Source organism: Acomys russatus, chromosome X (genome assembly GCF_903995435.1).
Source record: "Acomys russatus chromosome X, mAcoRus1.1, whole genome shotgun sequence".
NCBI lineage: Eukaryota > Metazoa > Chordata > Mammalia > Rodentia > Muridae > Acomys > Acomys russatus.
The window spans coordinates 45945789-45962919 of NC_067169.1; the positions used below are offsets into that span (position 1 = coordinate 45945789).

The 17131-nt window shown below is 39.6% G+C and overlaps 2 protein-coding genes across 3 annotated transcripts in view; both read left to right on the top strand.

Moving 5' to 3' along the window:
* The window catches only part of Klhl15 (kelch like family member 15), a 932444-nt gene that overhangs the window by 331229 nt on the left and 584084 nt on the right, over window positions 1–17131 (top strand). The gene's annotated exons all lie outside the window — the stretch shown is intronic.
* Window positions 5973–8262, top strand: LOC127185849 (eukaryotic peptide chain release factor GTP-binding subunit ERF3B). The gene has a single exon (XM_051142433.1). The coding sequence runs from the start codon at window positions 6031–6033 to the stop codon at window positions 8089–8091; it is 2061 nt and encodes a 686-aa protein (XP_050998390.1). The 5' UTR covers window positions 5973–6030; the 3' UTR covers window positions 8092–8262.

The following is a 17131-nucleotide window of genomic DNA, read 5'->3' on the forward strand; positions in this document are numbered from 1 at the left end:
CACAAAATATATTCTGTTTCTCCTTCCCAGGGAAGGCCATGTATCCCCCTTTGAACCTCTCCTTCTGTTCTTTAGCCTCTCTAGGTCTGTGGATTGTTGCATGTTCATCCTTTACTTAACAGCTAGTATACACTTATAAGAGTAAATTTCCTCCTTCCAATCCCTCCCATCTATCTCCTACTTGCTCTCTCTCAAATTTCATGACCTCTATTTAATTGTTGTTTTACACACACACACACACACACACACACACACACACACACACACACACACACACATACACCATACTCAGTCCACATATCAGGGCTTATCACTTGGTATTGGGTAACCAATTGGGGGAACTCTTCTCTGGGGAAGCCTATTCACTCCCTCTCAGCATTCCTTAGTTGTTGATAGTTCTGTGCCTACAGTTGGGGCTCCATAGGATTTCTTCCTTCCGTGTTAACATGGGTTGAATTTCATTATTTTACTTGCTGACATCCAGTTTTGCACTACTAATTTTTGAAGATGCTGTCTTTTATGTTTTTGGTATTAGATATCATACTTAACAGACAAAATTTTAAATCAATCAATATAAATAAATTATAAATCAATTAAACATGGGAAATCTCATGGAGGTGTGTAGTTAATATTTCATCAGCTAGAGAATATGAATAAAGTGTGGAAATGATAAGAAAAAAGTATGAATTTTGGAGTTGAAAAATAGGGCAAGCCAAATGAAAATCTCATGAATGGAACTCAACAGTAATCATGAACTGTCAGAGTTGTAATCAACGAACTTGAAGATAAAACAAATGTAATTCTCCAATCTGAGGCATAGATATAGACAGGATTTTTGAGAAAAGAATAGAGACTCAGAGAAAGGTGAGATCCCTGATAATCTCATTAGCATAGATATAATGGTGCATAGTAAAGAAAAAAGTATTCAAAGAAATTCCAATTTTAAATTGAAGACTCTATACCAAATTCAATGAACTCTAAGTATGATAAATGCAGAAACAGGCATAAGAACAAAGTGCTAAAAACAAAGACTATATTGAAAGCAAGAAGAGACTTGTATTTTAGAAGGATCCTAATAATATTGCCAACTGGCTTCTTATTGAAATAATGAATGCCACAAAATAGTGAGATAATATATTTTAAGTGCTAAGAGAAAAATGCCAAAAATTATGTGTACTTTGAATGCAACCAAATTATAAACTATTTAACTGTAAGGACTACATCTCAGATAGTTTGCCCATCAAGTGTTTTTCATTCATTTGGCTCAGCTAAAAGAATAGTAAATACAGTTAATTTCTTTTGCAGTGTTGGGTACTGAGCCTAGTCTCATACATGCTAAGCAAGCACTGTACCACTGAGCTGTATCCCTAGCCCATAGACAATTGATGCAAACTGAGATAATCCTATTAATTGAACTAAACCAAACACAGAAAGAATTATATGATTTTTTGCCATTTCTGAATTCTAGATTATATATGTATATATTTTACATATATACATATATATATCAGAAAAATATAGTCTAAAAGAATTGAAAGAGGACACTAATGAAAGCTGGAGAAAGGTTCATGTTATAGTTAATCAATGGTTAATGCAGTGAAAATGACAAAAGTATATTAGGTACAGAGAAACAATAATAACACCATAATAACACCATTGCATTTTTCTTTTTCTTTTTTCTTTTTTTTATTTTTTTTACCATTGCATTTTTCAAAGGGAATAATTCAAGTAAGAAAACATTGGACCCCATTGACATTCAAAAAGAAAAAAGTCCAGGAAAAATTCTATGTCTAGGAAGGATATCTTTCATACCAAGGCAAAATAAAGCAGATAAAAAGGCAAATGTGTTGTCCACAAGAACTGCACTTTTAAGAAATTGATGTTGTTGCTATTGTTTTTGTGCTAGTAAGATTCATACGTAGGGTCTAATCTGTCTAAGTTAGAGCTCTATCACAAAGCCCATATGCAAATAAGATAAAAATAAAAAATTTTGATAAAGATAGTCCACATTAACCCTATGCTAAGACAGTTGGAAAGACTATGGAAAAAGGAGAATGTTTAATAGTGATAAATTAATTTAATAAGAAGATATGGTACCTCAGGATAGCCTGGAGTTCTATTTGGATAACCTGGACAGTTCCAGGTTAGCTTGGAGTTTATTGTAAAACATTGTCTAAATAAATAAATAAGAAAGCACATCAATCATAAATGTTTACATACCTGGTAAAAGAGTATCAAAATCCCTGGAGTAAACCTGATAGAACTGAAGAGAACAATATTAAAATCAATAATTGTATTCAGGGATTTCAATGACCCCCTGTCAACATAAGCAGAAAATCATCAGAGATATAAAGAGTTGAATAATACACTTAATTATCTAGACTTGCTTGACATATATAGCATATTCCCCAACAATAATATGATACACATTTTTCTCAAATATACATGGAATATTTACTAATATAAAGCATATTACAAAGAATAAAATAAATCCCTCCAAATTTCAAGGCCTCAAACCATATGCATATTTTCTCAGGAAACAATGGATTTCAATTAGAAATCCATAATAAAATGATTATAGGAAATCCATAAAAATTTGGGAAGTAAATAAAATGCTATAACTTATGGACAATAACATAAATTAATGGAGATATTAAAATTTTGCTAAATAAAAATGAAAACATCATCTAAGACTGTGGGATATTATTAAAGAAGTATCTATAAAGAAAGTAATAATACTGAATATAGTAGAAAAGAAAAAAATGATTTTGTTGTTTCACCCTTATCTCTCTTTAACACTATATTCTATTTTGTCTTCCTTAGAAGATCCCCTTCCTCTCCCCAGTCCCTTACTAGGCACCTAAGTGGCCTTGAACTTCTAATTCTCCCGTCTCTACTTCCCAAATCCTAAAATTACATATGTGCACCCATGACATCTGGTACAAATTTTCATTTGTTCATTTATCTGTTGATTGTAAGTGTGTTTCCCTTTTACAAAATATTTATAAGAAGGTCATTTTACTCTTTATTTGCTTTGTTTTTTGAGACATTCATACGTGAGTATTGTTTTTTCCTTAGGTCCTCCTCCTTGACCTCCCCCAACTCATCCTATGTCTCTTCTATTCACTCTCAAATCCAATACATCATCTTCTTCTCTAATTATTGTTATTACACACATATAATATGTATATACAAGTACACCCCGCTGAGTCCATTTTGTGTTTCTCGCGTGTATATGTGTTTTGGGCTGACCACTTCTGACTGGATAACCTATGGGTCTCATCCTTGGAAGAGACTAATTAGACTTCTCCCAGCAGCCATTAACTGTCTGTAGCTCTTCTTCTAGAGCAGTGGTCCCCAACCTTCCTGAAGCTGTGACCCTTTAATACAGCTCCTCATTTTGTAGTTATTTCCAACCATAAAAACTATTTTTATTGCCATTCCATAACTGTAATTTTGCTACTGCTATCAGTTGTAATATAAATATTCTTGGAGATAGAGATTTATCAAATGGGTCATAACCCAAAGGTTGAGAACCCATATTCTAGTGGGTCCTTGTGAATTTTTCCCACCTACATTGATATGTCAAGTAGTGTTGCTATTGGGTAGGTCTTGTTTGGGCAACCATATTGTTGAGATGTCATGTATACAGTTTCTCTGTCATATATAGGAAACACTATCATGAAGCAGACACCATGGTACTTAAAAGTCTTTCTGCCCCTTCTTCTGCATGTTCCCTGAGCCTTGGGTCAAATTTTTGAGAACAATTGACTATGGGGATACCCAGTCCCAATTGTGTTTTTTCTGTTTTTCTTTAAATAAGAAAATAACCAATTTTGCTTTATGCAATTACTTTGTTTTGAGACAGGGTTCTTCTGGCTGTCCTGGAACTACCTCTATAAGCCAGGCTGTCCTCAAACTCACAGAGAGAGAACCCCTTGCCTGTGCCTCTTGAGTGCTTGGATTAAAGGTGTTCACCATCACTTCCTGGCTTTATGAAATTATCTTTGTGCTATATTTTACAATAAAATGTTTTAAATATGGAATTTAATTGTGATAATTTGAATGTATCACAATATACAATTATAAGTATCATTTATACTTAAAAATATAGTAGGGAAAAATCTTTGATTTAGTGATGAACCCTTTAAAGTTCTATGCAGAGAGACTGGAGACAAGTGGTCCCTCACAAACCAAGAGTTTTGTCTAAGGTCAATTTTTCCAGTAGAGTGAAATGAATGTCTGTTTCTGTCTGTCTGCCTCTCCCTCTGTCTGTCTGTCTCTGTCTCTTCCCTGCTTCTTGGCTCTTTCTGCATACTATTAATGATAGACTATAAGGACATCCACCCACCATTTCTCCTTTCCCATTTAAAGTTGTAAAGGCAGAGCACCTTCTGTTCTCTAAAAGAGATGCCCAAGCAGCAATCTTGCTAATATTTTTATGACTAATGCAGTTGACTCAGAATAAGCCAAATTCTAAATATGCTCCATTTATTTGAATAAATTACTTTATGTGACGACAACTCCCCTAAACTTGGACAGATTCTCCTAAATCCAGTTAAAGAAATCTATCATAGGTTCAAAATAATTGATCAGTACACATGTAGAGTATTGCCCAAAAGTATGTCTTTATATTTCACTTCTCAGTTTTACCTATTAATTCCTTTTATTTCATAATAAATTAAATAAATAAAACATCACCCAAGGAAAAAGAATAAAGGGATGTTTAAAAGCTTGGGAGCTGTGGCAGCTCCCTATTGAACAGTGTTAAGGGCCCCCAAATTCCCATAAAGTATAGAGAACACAGTTCACAAAATTTTCAGTCATTCACTTGGTTTTATAATGTCTTACTTTGTTGTTGCATTGATTTAAAATACATGTCTGCAACTGCGCCTAGGAAAGGCAAATTGTATTATCCCCAGCTCCCTGCCCCCCTGTTTTCAATAAGATAATTTACAAACAATGTCATCCAGGTTTTAGATAAAATGTCAACCTTTTCTGAGAGTGATAGTCTATTGATCAGAACTTGAAGGATTTTTTTCCACCTCAGAGATCATAGTTGCTTTAATTGAGCTTACATTTACAGTTTCTTTTTATTACCACCACTGCACTGATTCTTACTGCAAAGTCACTTCTGTCTTCAGGCTCTCAGAATGAAGCTGAAAGGTCATGCATGGCCTGTGATTGTTTTGCTTTGTTTTGTTTTGTTTTGTTTTGTTTTCGAGACAAAGTTTCTCTGTGTAGCACTGGCTGTCCTGGAGTCACTTTGTAGACCAGGCTGGCCTCGAACTCACAGCGATCTGCCTGCCTCTGCCTCCTGAGTGCTGGGATTAAAGGCGTGCGCCACCACGCCCAGCTGGCCTGTCATTGTTGGTGTGGCCTGTGATTCTTGGTGAAGTCCTGGTGAATAGGTACACCAGAATACAGTTGGTTGGAAAAGCACAAGCGGTCTTAGTCCACAGAATGGTCTGCCAGCTACAGTCCAGGTACCTGCATATGAAATGATTAGACTGCATCGCTTTCCTTGGTAATTTAAAAAGATCTTTAACCCCATCCTTAAAATGGAAGCTGATAGGGCACCCATGGGGACAAAAAAAATGCCCTGGATTTCGAATTAATAATTGGATTTAACTTGCAATTATTATCTATACATTTCATAAATCCCTCTCTAAGCACAACTGATGGCCACCATTTGTTCAATATGAGTTTTCGTTTTACGGGAAATTTTTAGTAGAATTTTAAGTCAGGTGTCTCTAAGGTTTAGTCATTGAGACGTGGTCAAACCATTTTCCCAGATCGTGTGAACCAAAATAAATAGAAAATCTCGTTTAAAAAATTGTGCTTCGGGACTTAGCCTTTGACTGAGAACTAAAGGGGACAAACCTACGGATGGCAGTGAGGGGCCAATTCACCACAGGCTTTGGGTCAGGGGTGGAGGAGTCGGAAGTGATTGGGATTTGGGGGAGGAGATTCGCTCACACACAGGAGCAGAGCATTGAGCGGCCATATCTGCTGCCGCCGCAGCTGTGAATGCAGCATCTGCGCTTATCTGCCTCCGCACCGCTGAGGTTCGCGTCGCTATCCCGGAGCCCTTGGCTGTTCCTGCCTTACTACCACCGGGGAAACCCGCTCCTTCTGACCTGCCTACCTCGCTCCTTCTCCTCCGCACCCCGGCTGGCTGCTCAGACCATGGATCTCGGCAGCAGCAGCGACTCTGCTCCCGACTGCTGGGATCAGGTGGACATGGAAGCCCCGGGTTCGGCTCCGAGCGGGGATGGAATCGCCCCCGCGGCCACGACAGCGGCCGAGGCAGCTGAAGCGGAGGCCCAGCGTAAGCATCTCAGCATGGCCTTCAGCAGTCAGCTCAACATCAACGCCAAACCTTTCGTGCCTAGCGTAAGCGCCACGGAGTTCGTGCAGTCCTTCCTGCCGGGATCGGCCCAGCTGCCCGCCCCCACAGCCGCCAGCTGCGACGAAACCTGCACTGGCGCCGGCGCTGGAGACCCTCAAGGTAAAATGCTGGGATGGGGAGCACCTGTGGAACCTTCCAAAGATGGACCTTTAGTGTCATGGGAAGGTTCCAGTTCAGCTATTACCATGGAACTTTCTGAACCTGTTGTAGAAAATGGAGAGGTGGAGATGGCCCTGGAAGAATCGTGGGAGCTTAAAGAAGTAAGTGAAGCGAAGCCTGGGGATTCTTTGGGAGATGCAGGGCCCCCAGAAGAAAGTGGCAAGGAAATTATGGAGGAGAAAGAGGAAATAAGGAAATCAAAATCTATGGTCATACCATCAGGTGCTCCTAAGAAAGAACATGTAAATGTGGTGTTCATTGGGCATGTAGATGCTGGCAAGTCAACCATTGGAGGACAAATAATGTTTTTGACTGGAATGGTTGACAGAAGGACACTTGAGAAATACGAACGAGAAGCTAAGGAGAAGAATAGAGAGACTTGGTATTTGTCCTGGGCCTTAGATACAAACCAGGAAGAACGAGACAAGGGTAAAACGGTGGAAGTGGGTCGTGCGTATTTTGAAACAGAAAAGAAACATTTCACAATTTTAGATGCCCCTGGCCACAAGAGTTTTGTCCCAAATATGATTGGTGGTGCTTCTCAAGCTGACTTGGCTGTGCTGGTCATCTCTGCCAGGAAAGGAGAATTTGAGACTGGATTTGAAAAAGGTGGACAGACAAGAGAACATGCGATGTTGGCCAAAACAGCAGGGGTAAAATACTTAATAGTGCTTATTAATAAAATGGATGATCCCACAGTAGATTGGAGCAGTGAGCGATATGAGGAATGTAAAGAAAAGCTGGTGCCCTTTTTGAAAAAAGTTGGTTTTAGTCCAAAGAAGGACATTCATTTTATGCCCTGCTCAGGACTGACTGGAGCAAATATTAAAGAGCAATCAGATTTCTGCCCTTGGTACACTGGATTACCATTTATTCCATATTTGGATAGTTTGCCAAACTTCAACAGATCAATTGATGGACCAATTAGATTGCCAATTGTGGATAAGTACAAGGATATGGGCACTGTGGTCCTGGGAAAGCTGGAATCTGGATCCATTTTTAAAGGCCAGCAGCTTGTGATGATGCCAAACAAGCACAATGTGGAAGTTCTAGGAATTGTTTCTGATGATGCTGAAACTGATTTTGTAGCCCCAGGTGAAAACCTCAAAATCAGACTGAAAGGAATTGAAGAAGAAGAGATTCTTCCAGGCTTCATACTTTGTGAACCCAGTAATCTTTGCCATTCTGGACGCACATTTGATGTGCAGATAGTGATCATTGAGCACAAATCTATCATCTGCCCAGGTTATAATGCGGTGCTTCACATCCATACTTGTATAGAGGAAGTTGAGATAACAGCCTTAATCTCATTGGTAGACAAGAAATCAGGAGAAAAAAGTAAGACACGGCCCCGTTTTGTGAAACAAGACCAAGTGTGTATTGCCAGATTAAGGACTGCAGGAACTATCTGCCTGGAGACCTTTAAAGATTTCCCTCAGATGGGTCGTTTTACTTTAAGAGATGAGGGTAAAACAATTGCGATTGGAAAAGTTCTGAAACTGGTCCCAGAGAAAGACTAAGCAACTCATTGATGCCTCTGCACCATGTTGTGTGAAAGATTGACTGCAACTTACTGCCCATTGACAGACTTGTGTCCATATTTTGCAGAGAAATTTCACAGCAAAAATCCATGTTTCGTCAGCTTTCTCCTGTTGAGATCTCAGTTATGTCACTCTTGAATGCATACTCAGGTTTCTGCTTCCTTGGACAAATCAGTGATAGCTTTGTAAGTGATGTGTATGTAATTGCCTACAAGACTAAAAGTAATATATTTTAAAATTTTAATTTCCCTTTGGGATATCTAGACATCCTCTGTTCTGTGCAGAACAATCAGTGTGCCAGTCTGTGTATATGTTAATGAAGACAACTGACATATAAATAAAATGTTCCATTTGAAACTTCAGGATTTGGAATGTGTTCGAATAATGCTTAAATTTGTGTGGAGTAATGTTTCCTTAGGTTATTTTTCTCAAGTGATTAAATACATTTATTGCTTCAGCTTTAGAAAAATGACCATTCCTTGTTTGAAATGAGGAACTTGTCAAAACCACACAGGTTTGTACTAAAGGAAAACTATGGGGGGGACCTCTATCTTAGTGCTCTCCACAGTTAACTGTGTTTTCGTGACTAAGTTCAATTAGTAAACGTGTTCTACTTACCCATTTATTATTTAAAAATGAAAATTATCTTAGTTGTCTTCCATTAGGTCCCATAATGTTGAACATAGTCAAGTCACGTGTATACTTAAAGTTTCAGACTATATATATCAAATAGACTCTTATCTGTCCTCTGTCATTTTTCACATGCTTTGGTATTGTTCACTGTGAAATTTGGGGCGCAAGACACAATAATGGGTACACTTACTGAAAAGGTAAACTGTTGCACTAAGACCATATATCACTTACTAAAACAAAGGACTTGACATGGGGAATGTGTAATCTATTTCTCCTGGTTTAGGGCTCATTAGCATCTCTTCTCCAAACAAATTCTTGAGGAAAACACCAATTGTCTACTCTAAGGTAGTTAGATTTATTGCCAGAAGAATGACCTTCTGAGCCTCAGAACTGTCAACAGCTGGAGACTTTGGTAAGTGGGTAGTGGCTTACTGTAAACAGCTTCCCAGTATTGTGCAGAGCCAGTTTCTCTTAGGCGTATCTCTGCACTTGGAGAAAAAAACCAACCTATTTATTAACCACCAAGAGCAAGCTGATGTAGACACTGCTGCCACGATCTGGGGCTATGCTTAGGTAATGGCAGTGTCTTCCATGGTCTCTTTCTTTGTGTAAAGGCAGTGTCCCTTTCTTCATGGTCTTTTTGTTAGTGTGACCATGGAACTCCTGACTGATCTTGTTAGAGTACCAGCAGCACAGCTCTACTGTGTGTGCATCATCCACCACAGGTCATCAGAGTCCCCACTTGAGAAAAAGAGATTTTTAGTTTGTCATGCATCAGCTAACCTAATCCACAAAGAACACTGTACTGTAATGGCCACAGCCATTTGTCTCATCTTTTGTCATAAAGAGTGCCTCCTTTTGTTTGTGAACTTGATAAAAGTCATCCCTTAGCCAGCTGGTCATGGTGTCACATGCCTGTAATCCCAGCACTCAAGGAGGCAGAGGCAGGCCAGGCAGAGGTAGACTGGGTAGACTCTGTGAGTTCAAGGCCAGCCTGGTCTACAAAGGGCTACACAGAGAAACCGTGACTCCAAAAGAAAAGTTATACTTTTGCAGTCACTTTATAAGGATTTCTCCATAGCCCATGTTGGCCCTACTGGGTAGCCTAGGCTAATCTTAAGCTTGTGATTGTCCTGCTTCAGTATCCTAAGTGTTGAAATTACAGATGTACGCTATTACAATGTTCAATGCTACAAAAATGTATAATAACCTACTGATAGCTATCTGTGTGTGCATGTGTGCACATATGCGCATACACGCGCACACACACATACACACACATGCATACACATATGTATTACATTCATACTCATTCACACACATTTTTGACCAGTCAGCCAAAAGAAAAGCCAGGATAGAGCTAGGTTTCCATTTGATTTGGGTAATTTTTTCAAAAACTGGTGTGTGAGAGAGAGCCATAGACAAATTTCAGAGAAAATGGTCATAATTTTTAGGAGTCTATTTTCGAAATTAGTTCTTTGCAATTGAATAAGAATCATATCACTCAGGAAGTTGGGGCACCGGAGTCTAGCTCTTTTCAGATTCTAGATAGGGGTCTAGCATTGTGGCACACTGGCTTGTCATCTAAGTACTTGGAAACTGAGGCAAGAGGATGATATGGTCAAGGACAGCCCTGGCAACATGATGAGTTTGAGAACAGCCTAGGCTACATAGTGGCAACCTGTCACAGAGAACCACCAGTAGATATAAACATATGGGAACATTTCTTTCCAATGCCTAGGTACTTTCCTTTATAGTTCTTAGCATCTGATAATTTTCAATATTTCAAATTAGGACCATTTATAAGCACAGCACTAGTTTGCCTAGTGCATTGAACTATTTATGAAGCCAAAATCAGGGGAGTGCCCATTTACAGAATTTTCACACTCTCCAACACATATTAAAATAACTTTTAACTTTTTGATGGTTTAAATATGAATGTCCCTCATAGACTTATGTATTTGAACTCTTGGTTCTAAGTTGGTGACACTGTTTTGGGGGAGGTTTGGGAGGTGTGGTCTTGCTGGAGGTAGTACGTCACTAGGGGTGGGCTTTGAGTATTTATAGTCTCACCCCACCTCCAGGTGCTCTCTCTGCTTCCTGCTTGCAGTTGAGGATGTGCGCTCTCAGCTTCCTGCTCCAGTTGCCATTCCTGCTGCTTCCTGCCATGCTTGCCTGCCATGATGATGGGTCATGTCTCTGGAACCGTGAGCCTAAATAAACCCTTCATTCAGTAAGTTGCTTCTGGTCATGGTGTTTTATCACAGCAACAGAAAAGTAACTCGTGTAGAAGTTCACAACCAAGGAGTAAGCTGTTCGCTGTGTACAACATGACCATATTGGCATTTGGAGGAATTTGGAAGACTGAAACTTTGGATTAGAAAAGTGGTTGGATGCTGTACACAGACATTAGTAGGAGCTTTGAAGACTGCAGTGCAGAGAGTAATTCAGAATGTAGTAGCCTGGCTCACAAGGTTTCAGAAAGGAACAAGATTAGCAGTTGGACTACAGCCAATTTCTGTGCTATTTTGGCAAAGAAACTGGCTGCCTTCTGCCCTTTTCCTATGCACTCACCTAAGGCTAAAATTTAAAAAGTAGACTAGGAGTTCTATCCAGGAAACTGTTGCATGTGTCTAGGCATTTACTCATCTCCTGACATGTTTTCTTTTAGTAGTTTCAGATCTCACACTAAGGTATTGGATCTATTTATGTTGATTCTGGTTCAGAGGAGGCGTTGTTTCATTCTACTACATGTAAGTTGATACCATGTCTTTTGCCATCTTTTTACGAATCAGTTAGTTATATAAATGCACACAAATTTCTTTATTCTGTTCCACTGCCCTGTATGTTTTTAATGTGCCAATGCCATGATTTATAGTTACTTCCATTTTAATATGTAATAGCATGATACTTCTAAACTTTGTTCTCCCCCCCCAAGATTACTTGGCTATTCTGGGACATTTGTACTTCCATATAAATTTTAGGATTGTCTTTCTAGTGCTGTGGACAATGCCATTAGTACTTTGACAGGAAATACCTTGAATCTGTAAATTATTTTGGATAACATGGATTTTTTTCTAACAATAGTATTTTTTTTAGTTCATGAGATCTGTGGAGTAATTTCGTTGGCAGAGGAAATTATAATGCTGCATCATGCTGAGTTTGTGGCATGACTATTATTGTTAATGCTTTTGCAGGTCTATGAGGAAAAATGAAATGAGGAAAAAAGAAATACTAAATGTACAGTTTGGAGAGATAAAGATTGGTTGGAAGACGGACTATGATTGTTAAGGAAATTAACACCATTAAGGAGAAGCCTGCTCTATACTTGAGTAAAGGGAAGGAAGGGTTCCTTCAGGGGAAGACTCCATCCACCCAGCTAAACTTCTGGCTTGGAAAAGAGAGTCTAGGGTACTTTCTGCTTCTAAAAAGCAACAGCAAACACAAGCTGCTGCTAATGGGGCTCAGGCGAGTATGGATCCATCCCAAGTTGGCAGCCTAACTTGGCAGTATCATTCATGTGGTGGTGGCTTTAGAGGCATGACAGGTCCAAGAGTAAAGGGGTTACAGATTCTTCTCTATTTACAGAGAGCCAGTGAGGCCAAGCAGCATGTGTTAGGAGAGTCCCTGTATGAAGGAACTGGATGACCATTGCATCAAGTTGTAAAAATGAAGTCTGACCCCCATGATGTTAGTGATGTCAGAGCTGTGAGATACCTGCTCAGGAGAGCTGTGTATGTGAAATGAAACCTGTCTAGGAGGTCTATATTGCAGGGACCAAAACTGAAAGGACAGAACCATCTAAGTCTTTTAACATAGGACAGAGAGTTATAGGGTTTAGTGTTTGCCATTCTGTGTTGTCTTGCTTTTGGCCAATTTTTCCTGCCTATGTTCCCATTCCTTGCTTGTGGAATGGTATTCTGTGCAATTGTATGTTGGAAGTATGTAATTTGCTTTTTTTTTTTTAATTTACAGGGAGCTGCAATTAAGAGATTGCCTTGAGTATCATAAGACTTTGGATGTTGGACTTTTAAGCAGTGTTGGGGCTATTAAAGACTTGGGGGCATTTTTAAAGCTTGAGTGCATACAATTCACATTATGATGTGACCATGAGCCTGTGGAGGCCATGGGGTGGGATGTGATGGTTTGAATAAAAAATGTCTCCCATAGGCTCATGTATTTGAACACTTAGTCCCCAATTGGTGGTGATCCTTAGGGATGATTAGGGAGGTGTGGCCTTTCTGAAGGAAGTGTGCCACTGGGAGAAAGTTTTGAGTTTATAGTGTCACCTTATGTTTAGTTTGCTCACTTTGCTTCACACTTGTAGTTGAGGATGCGAACTCTCAGATTCTGGCTCTAGCTGCCATGCTTGCCTCTTCCTGTGCTCGCCTATCATGGTACATGATGTACTTTTATTTCTCTGGAACCATAAGCCAAAATAAATTCATTTTCCCTGTAAGTTGTGTTGATCACAATTCTTTTAATCACTGAAACATAAAAGTAACTGATTTCTGTCAATTAAAATTAGGTATAATTTTCCTATGTCTTATTGCATGCAAAATACACAATGCATTCTGCACTTAAGGGTTTATAAGTATCTACCCATTGGCTTTTGGCAACTATTCTTTGACATTTTTGTAATTATGTACAATGTGTTTTGATCATATTCTATCCAACACTACCTCCTCCAAATCCCCTAATGCCCTCCTCCCCTTCTCCTTTCCAAATTCTTCTAGCAACTTTTATCCTAAGATCCCTCTTCTGTTTCTCTGGATTTTATGGGACAGCTCTGAGGAAATTTTAAATGAAGAAAGGGGCAAACCTACATTTCTACTGCAGCAAAGACCCAGGAAGGAAAGCACAGGAAACCTTTGACTGGGGACCAGCTTGCTATATCTCCCACAGAAGCATCTTTCTTTGATACCTAGGAACAGTTTTTTCAGTTCTTTCTTTAACTGCCAAGGTTCACTGTTCCTATCATCAAAGATAACATCTCTCAAAGTAAACCCTTTTTTCAAAGTATTCTGATTCTGCTTAACTACAGTGTGACAGTCTTTTCTTGTTAAAGTTTACATATAAACAGTTGGCAGTACAAATAACACTTATTTTAGTTCAAGAGGACTATGAAATAATGGGGGAAGATTGGTTTCATGTCATACCCATTAGAAGGAAACTATTCAACAACCACATGCTCAACAATTTGTGTTTTTTTTAATGTTAAATAAATAACTACTCCTTTAGAAAATGAATTTGTCTTAGAATTCAGGAGATGCTTTATCAAAGCATTTTGTGTGTGTGTGTGTGTGTGTGTGTGTGTGTGTGTGTGTGTTAATGTTCCACAAACCACCAATATCAGAGTAATGAAAAAAGAATAAAAACCTTCAGAATGAATATGCCATGCAATAAAAAAGAGGAGGGGAGCTTTACTTATATTCCAGAGAGAACAGCTGACAATTTTGTACAACAGCATGTAGAATATTTAATATTAACTTCCTACACAGTTCTGTACCACACTCTACTATGGCAGGTTGTTTTATAAGAAATTTGTCTTAACCTCTAAAGAGATTTTTCTTTTCTCATACTTTTAAGCCTGTATGATTTTTAGAGTCAGTGTTGATATAAGATAAATATGGTAATAAGTTTCAGCAAAGCCCTTTTGTACTCAAGTTAACCTTAAGTAGAATTTGCAAAAGCAGATCATTTTGCATAGACCATCTTTTTTGCATGTGTATGTGTGCATATATGTGGTTATAAAGTATATGGAGTATGCAATGTATAACGGGTGTGTATAAGCACATATGTATAGGAAGGCCCAAAGGTGCCCTATTGTCTTCAGTTGCTCTTTATTGAAACATTGTCTCTCACTGAACTCAGTTTACTGATTCTGGTTACCAGCTTGGCCCAGGAATCCCCTCTCTGCCTCTCAAGTTGTGGGGTTACAGGCAGCCAAAATAACTGCTTTACTTTAGTCTAACCAACCTTTTTCCATATCAATAAATTTATATGGTAAGTGAACAATAATTACCCCAAAAGCTTTTGCAGATTTAATTGGCAGTTCATGAATTAAATTTTTATGTTTTGGGTTCCATCCTTACATTCATTTTTACACATTTCCTAGCTTACACTTTTATGACATGCTAGTTTTCTAAACTGTGTTTTTAACAGTTACAGATACATGTTACCATATCTGACTTTTTACATGTATTCTGTGAATCAATCCCAGGTTGTTGGCTTGCAGAGCAAGCCCATTTATCAGTTGAGCCTCCTCCTTAGCCTGGAAACTTAAAACTCTTACCTGAAAGAAGAGCACACAGAGGTTTTGAACAGCAAGAGATATATTAGAGAGTCCCTTGCAGCACAGATAAGAGGTGGCTTCATAATTTCATGGTAGTGAGGAAAATAATGTAATGATCAATGGTTAACAGTTATTAATTCAGTAACTCTTTGCAGTTAAATCTAGTGTTTATAAGTATCGTGTCTCTGAAGGGAAAGGCTCTGCTCTAGCTGCTGGGAAAGGTTCCACAGTGCAAGTGTAACAGCTCTGCTCAGGCAGGGCAAAGTTTCCTCAGCTAAAGTGTTACAGCTCAGATGAAAAGGTATCCTTGTATTTGTAGCCAAGGAATACCACAAAGTCACATCACACAACAAACCTTACTCAAAAGATTGGAAGGGAAAAGCCCTGGACAGTGGCTGCCTCTGGCTCAGGTGAGAAGCAGCAAAGATCTGAGCAGAACACAGGGCTTAAATAGGGTTTCCAGGGTAGCCTGGGATTGGGGCAAGCTCAGGGATTGGCTGGATATTTCTTTTTAGGGTGGGGCCTAGTCATTCTGCCTGGGATCTGGGAACAGAGATTATAGCCATTAGAAAATGACTATTAAGGAAGTCTGAGAGATGGGGCCTGTCCACGTTCCCAATTTGAGGGGCTGGAATGGCAGTTACAGCTGTTCTACGCTTTAAGGCCTTTAGGGAAGTCTGAGTATATACAGGGCCTGGTTGCTGGAGCTCCTCAGGAGGGGGCCTGCCCACTTGTGTTCCTTGAGGGTTCCCAAAGTTCACAAAGAGAGTTCACAGCAGAGAAAGCCTTCCCTGCTGCTTGAGTTGGCATGACTAGTCAACAGTGTTGGCTTTCTCTGCCTAGCTCAGAGACCCTGTTTTAGGCCCCCACTCCTGAAGACCTCCTGCTGTGTGACTCTATCCCCAGACTTCTCTGGTGGGCAGGTGTGATCCTTTGAGGCACTAGTGTGGCCCAACTTGAGCAGCTCCAATGGCTAGACCCTGCCCCTAAAGGGCTCCAATAGCCAGGTCCTGCCCCCAGACTTCTCTTACTGCCCAAATGGCCATTTCCAGACTCCACTCCCAAGCAGGAGAGTGGCCAGGCCCCACCCCACAGGAAATAATCCACCAATCCCTGAGCTTGTATAGAGGGATTTTAATCCAGCAATGTGGTTACTCTGGCTGAAATATAGACATGCCCTTAGTACACACTTTTAATTTCAAACAATGAAGGTAAAGTTGGTTTGTAGAAGGAATCACCCATTTTGAAAGTGATGTCCAATTGAGAGGCAGACAAAGTAACAAATCAGGGAAATATTTAACAGAATAGGATAGTACTAGCTCTCACGAGAACAGAGAGGAAAGAGTGATGATTTAAGAGAGCAGGGAGAGAGAGAGAGAGAGAGAGAGAGAGAGAGAGAGAGAGAGAGAGAGAGAGAGAGAGAGAGAGAGAGAGAAGGCGGCAGTTTTATGGGGAGAATTTTACAGAAATCCATTGAAGAAGAACAAGCCAGACACAAGCGAAGACAGAATGAGCCAGAAAATGAAGAGCCAGAAGATTAAAACAGACTGCTAGATTTAGTTTGAGACAAAGTGGAGCAATTCAGTCAGAAGCTGAGAGAAGTCAGTTTGAACAGTCAGCCTGGAGAAGAGTTTGAGTCAGAACAGCTGAGTTGAGCCAACTAGCCATTGTTCAGAAAGAAGTAGAAAGAGTGAGCTTATTCAGCAGTAAGTCTCAGAGGCTGAAAATAGTTTAGGCCTAAATTAGATTGTATGAGGTCTAGAAGCTTCCAGGTCTGGGCCTAGGTTAGTAGACAAAGACACTAAGCCCCATAGATGACAATTACATCAGGTGAATAAAAGATACTTTTACATCTGAGGCTCAAAGAAAAAACATGAGGTGAGGAGAAAACTCATCATTGTGGCAGAAAGCAGAGGACATCACAGAGAAAGGTCACAGAGGACAGGAGATATCTGACAGAAAACCGTGGATGAGAAAGTCACCTGGGATCATCTCCAGAGGAAGCATCAGTTCTTCAAGTTTGGCTGGATGTCCAGAGAGACTGGGGAGACCTTGGAGCAGTGGGAGCCTCAATCCCAGAGCAAGGAAGGA

What these genes read in the sequence shown, in the direction of transcription:
- LOC127185849 (XM_051142433.1), top strand. Translation starts at nt 6,031, where the DNA reads ATGCAGCATCTGCGCTTATCTGCCTCCGCACCGCTGAGGTTCGCGTCG.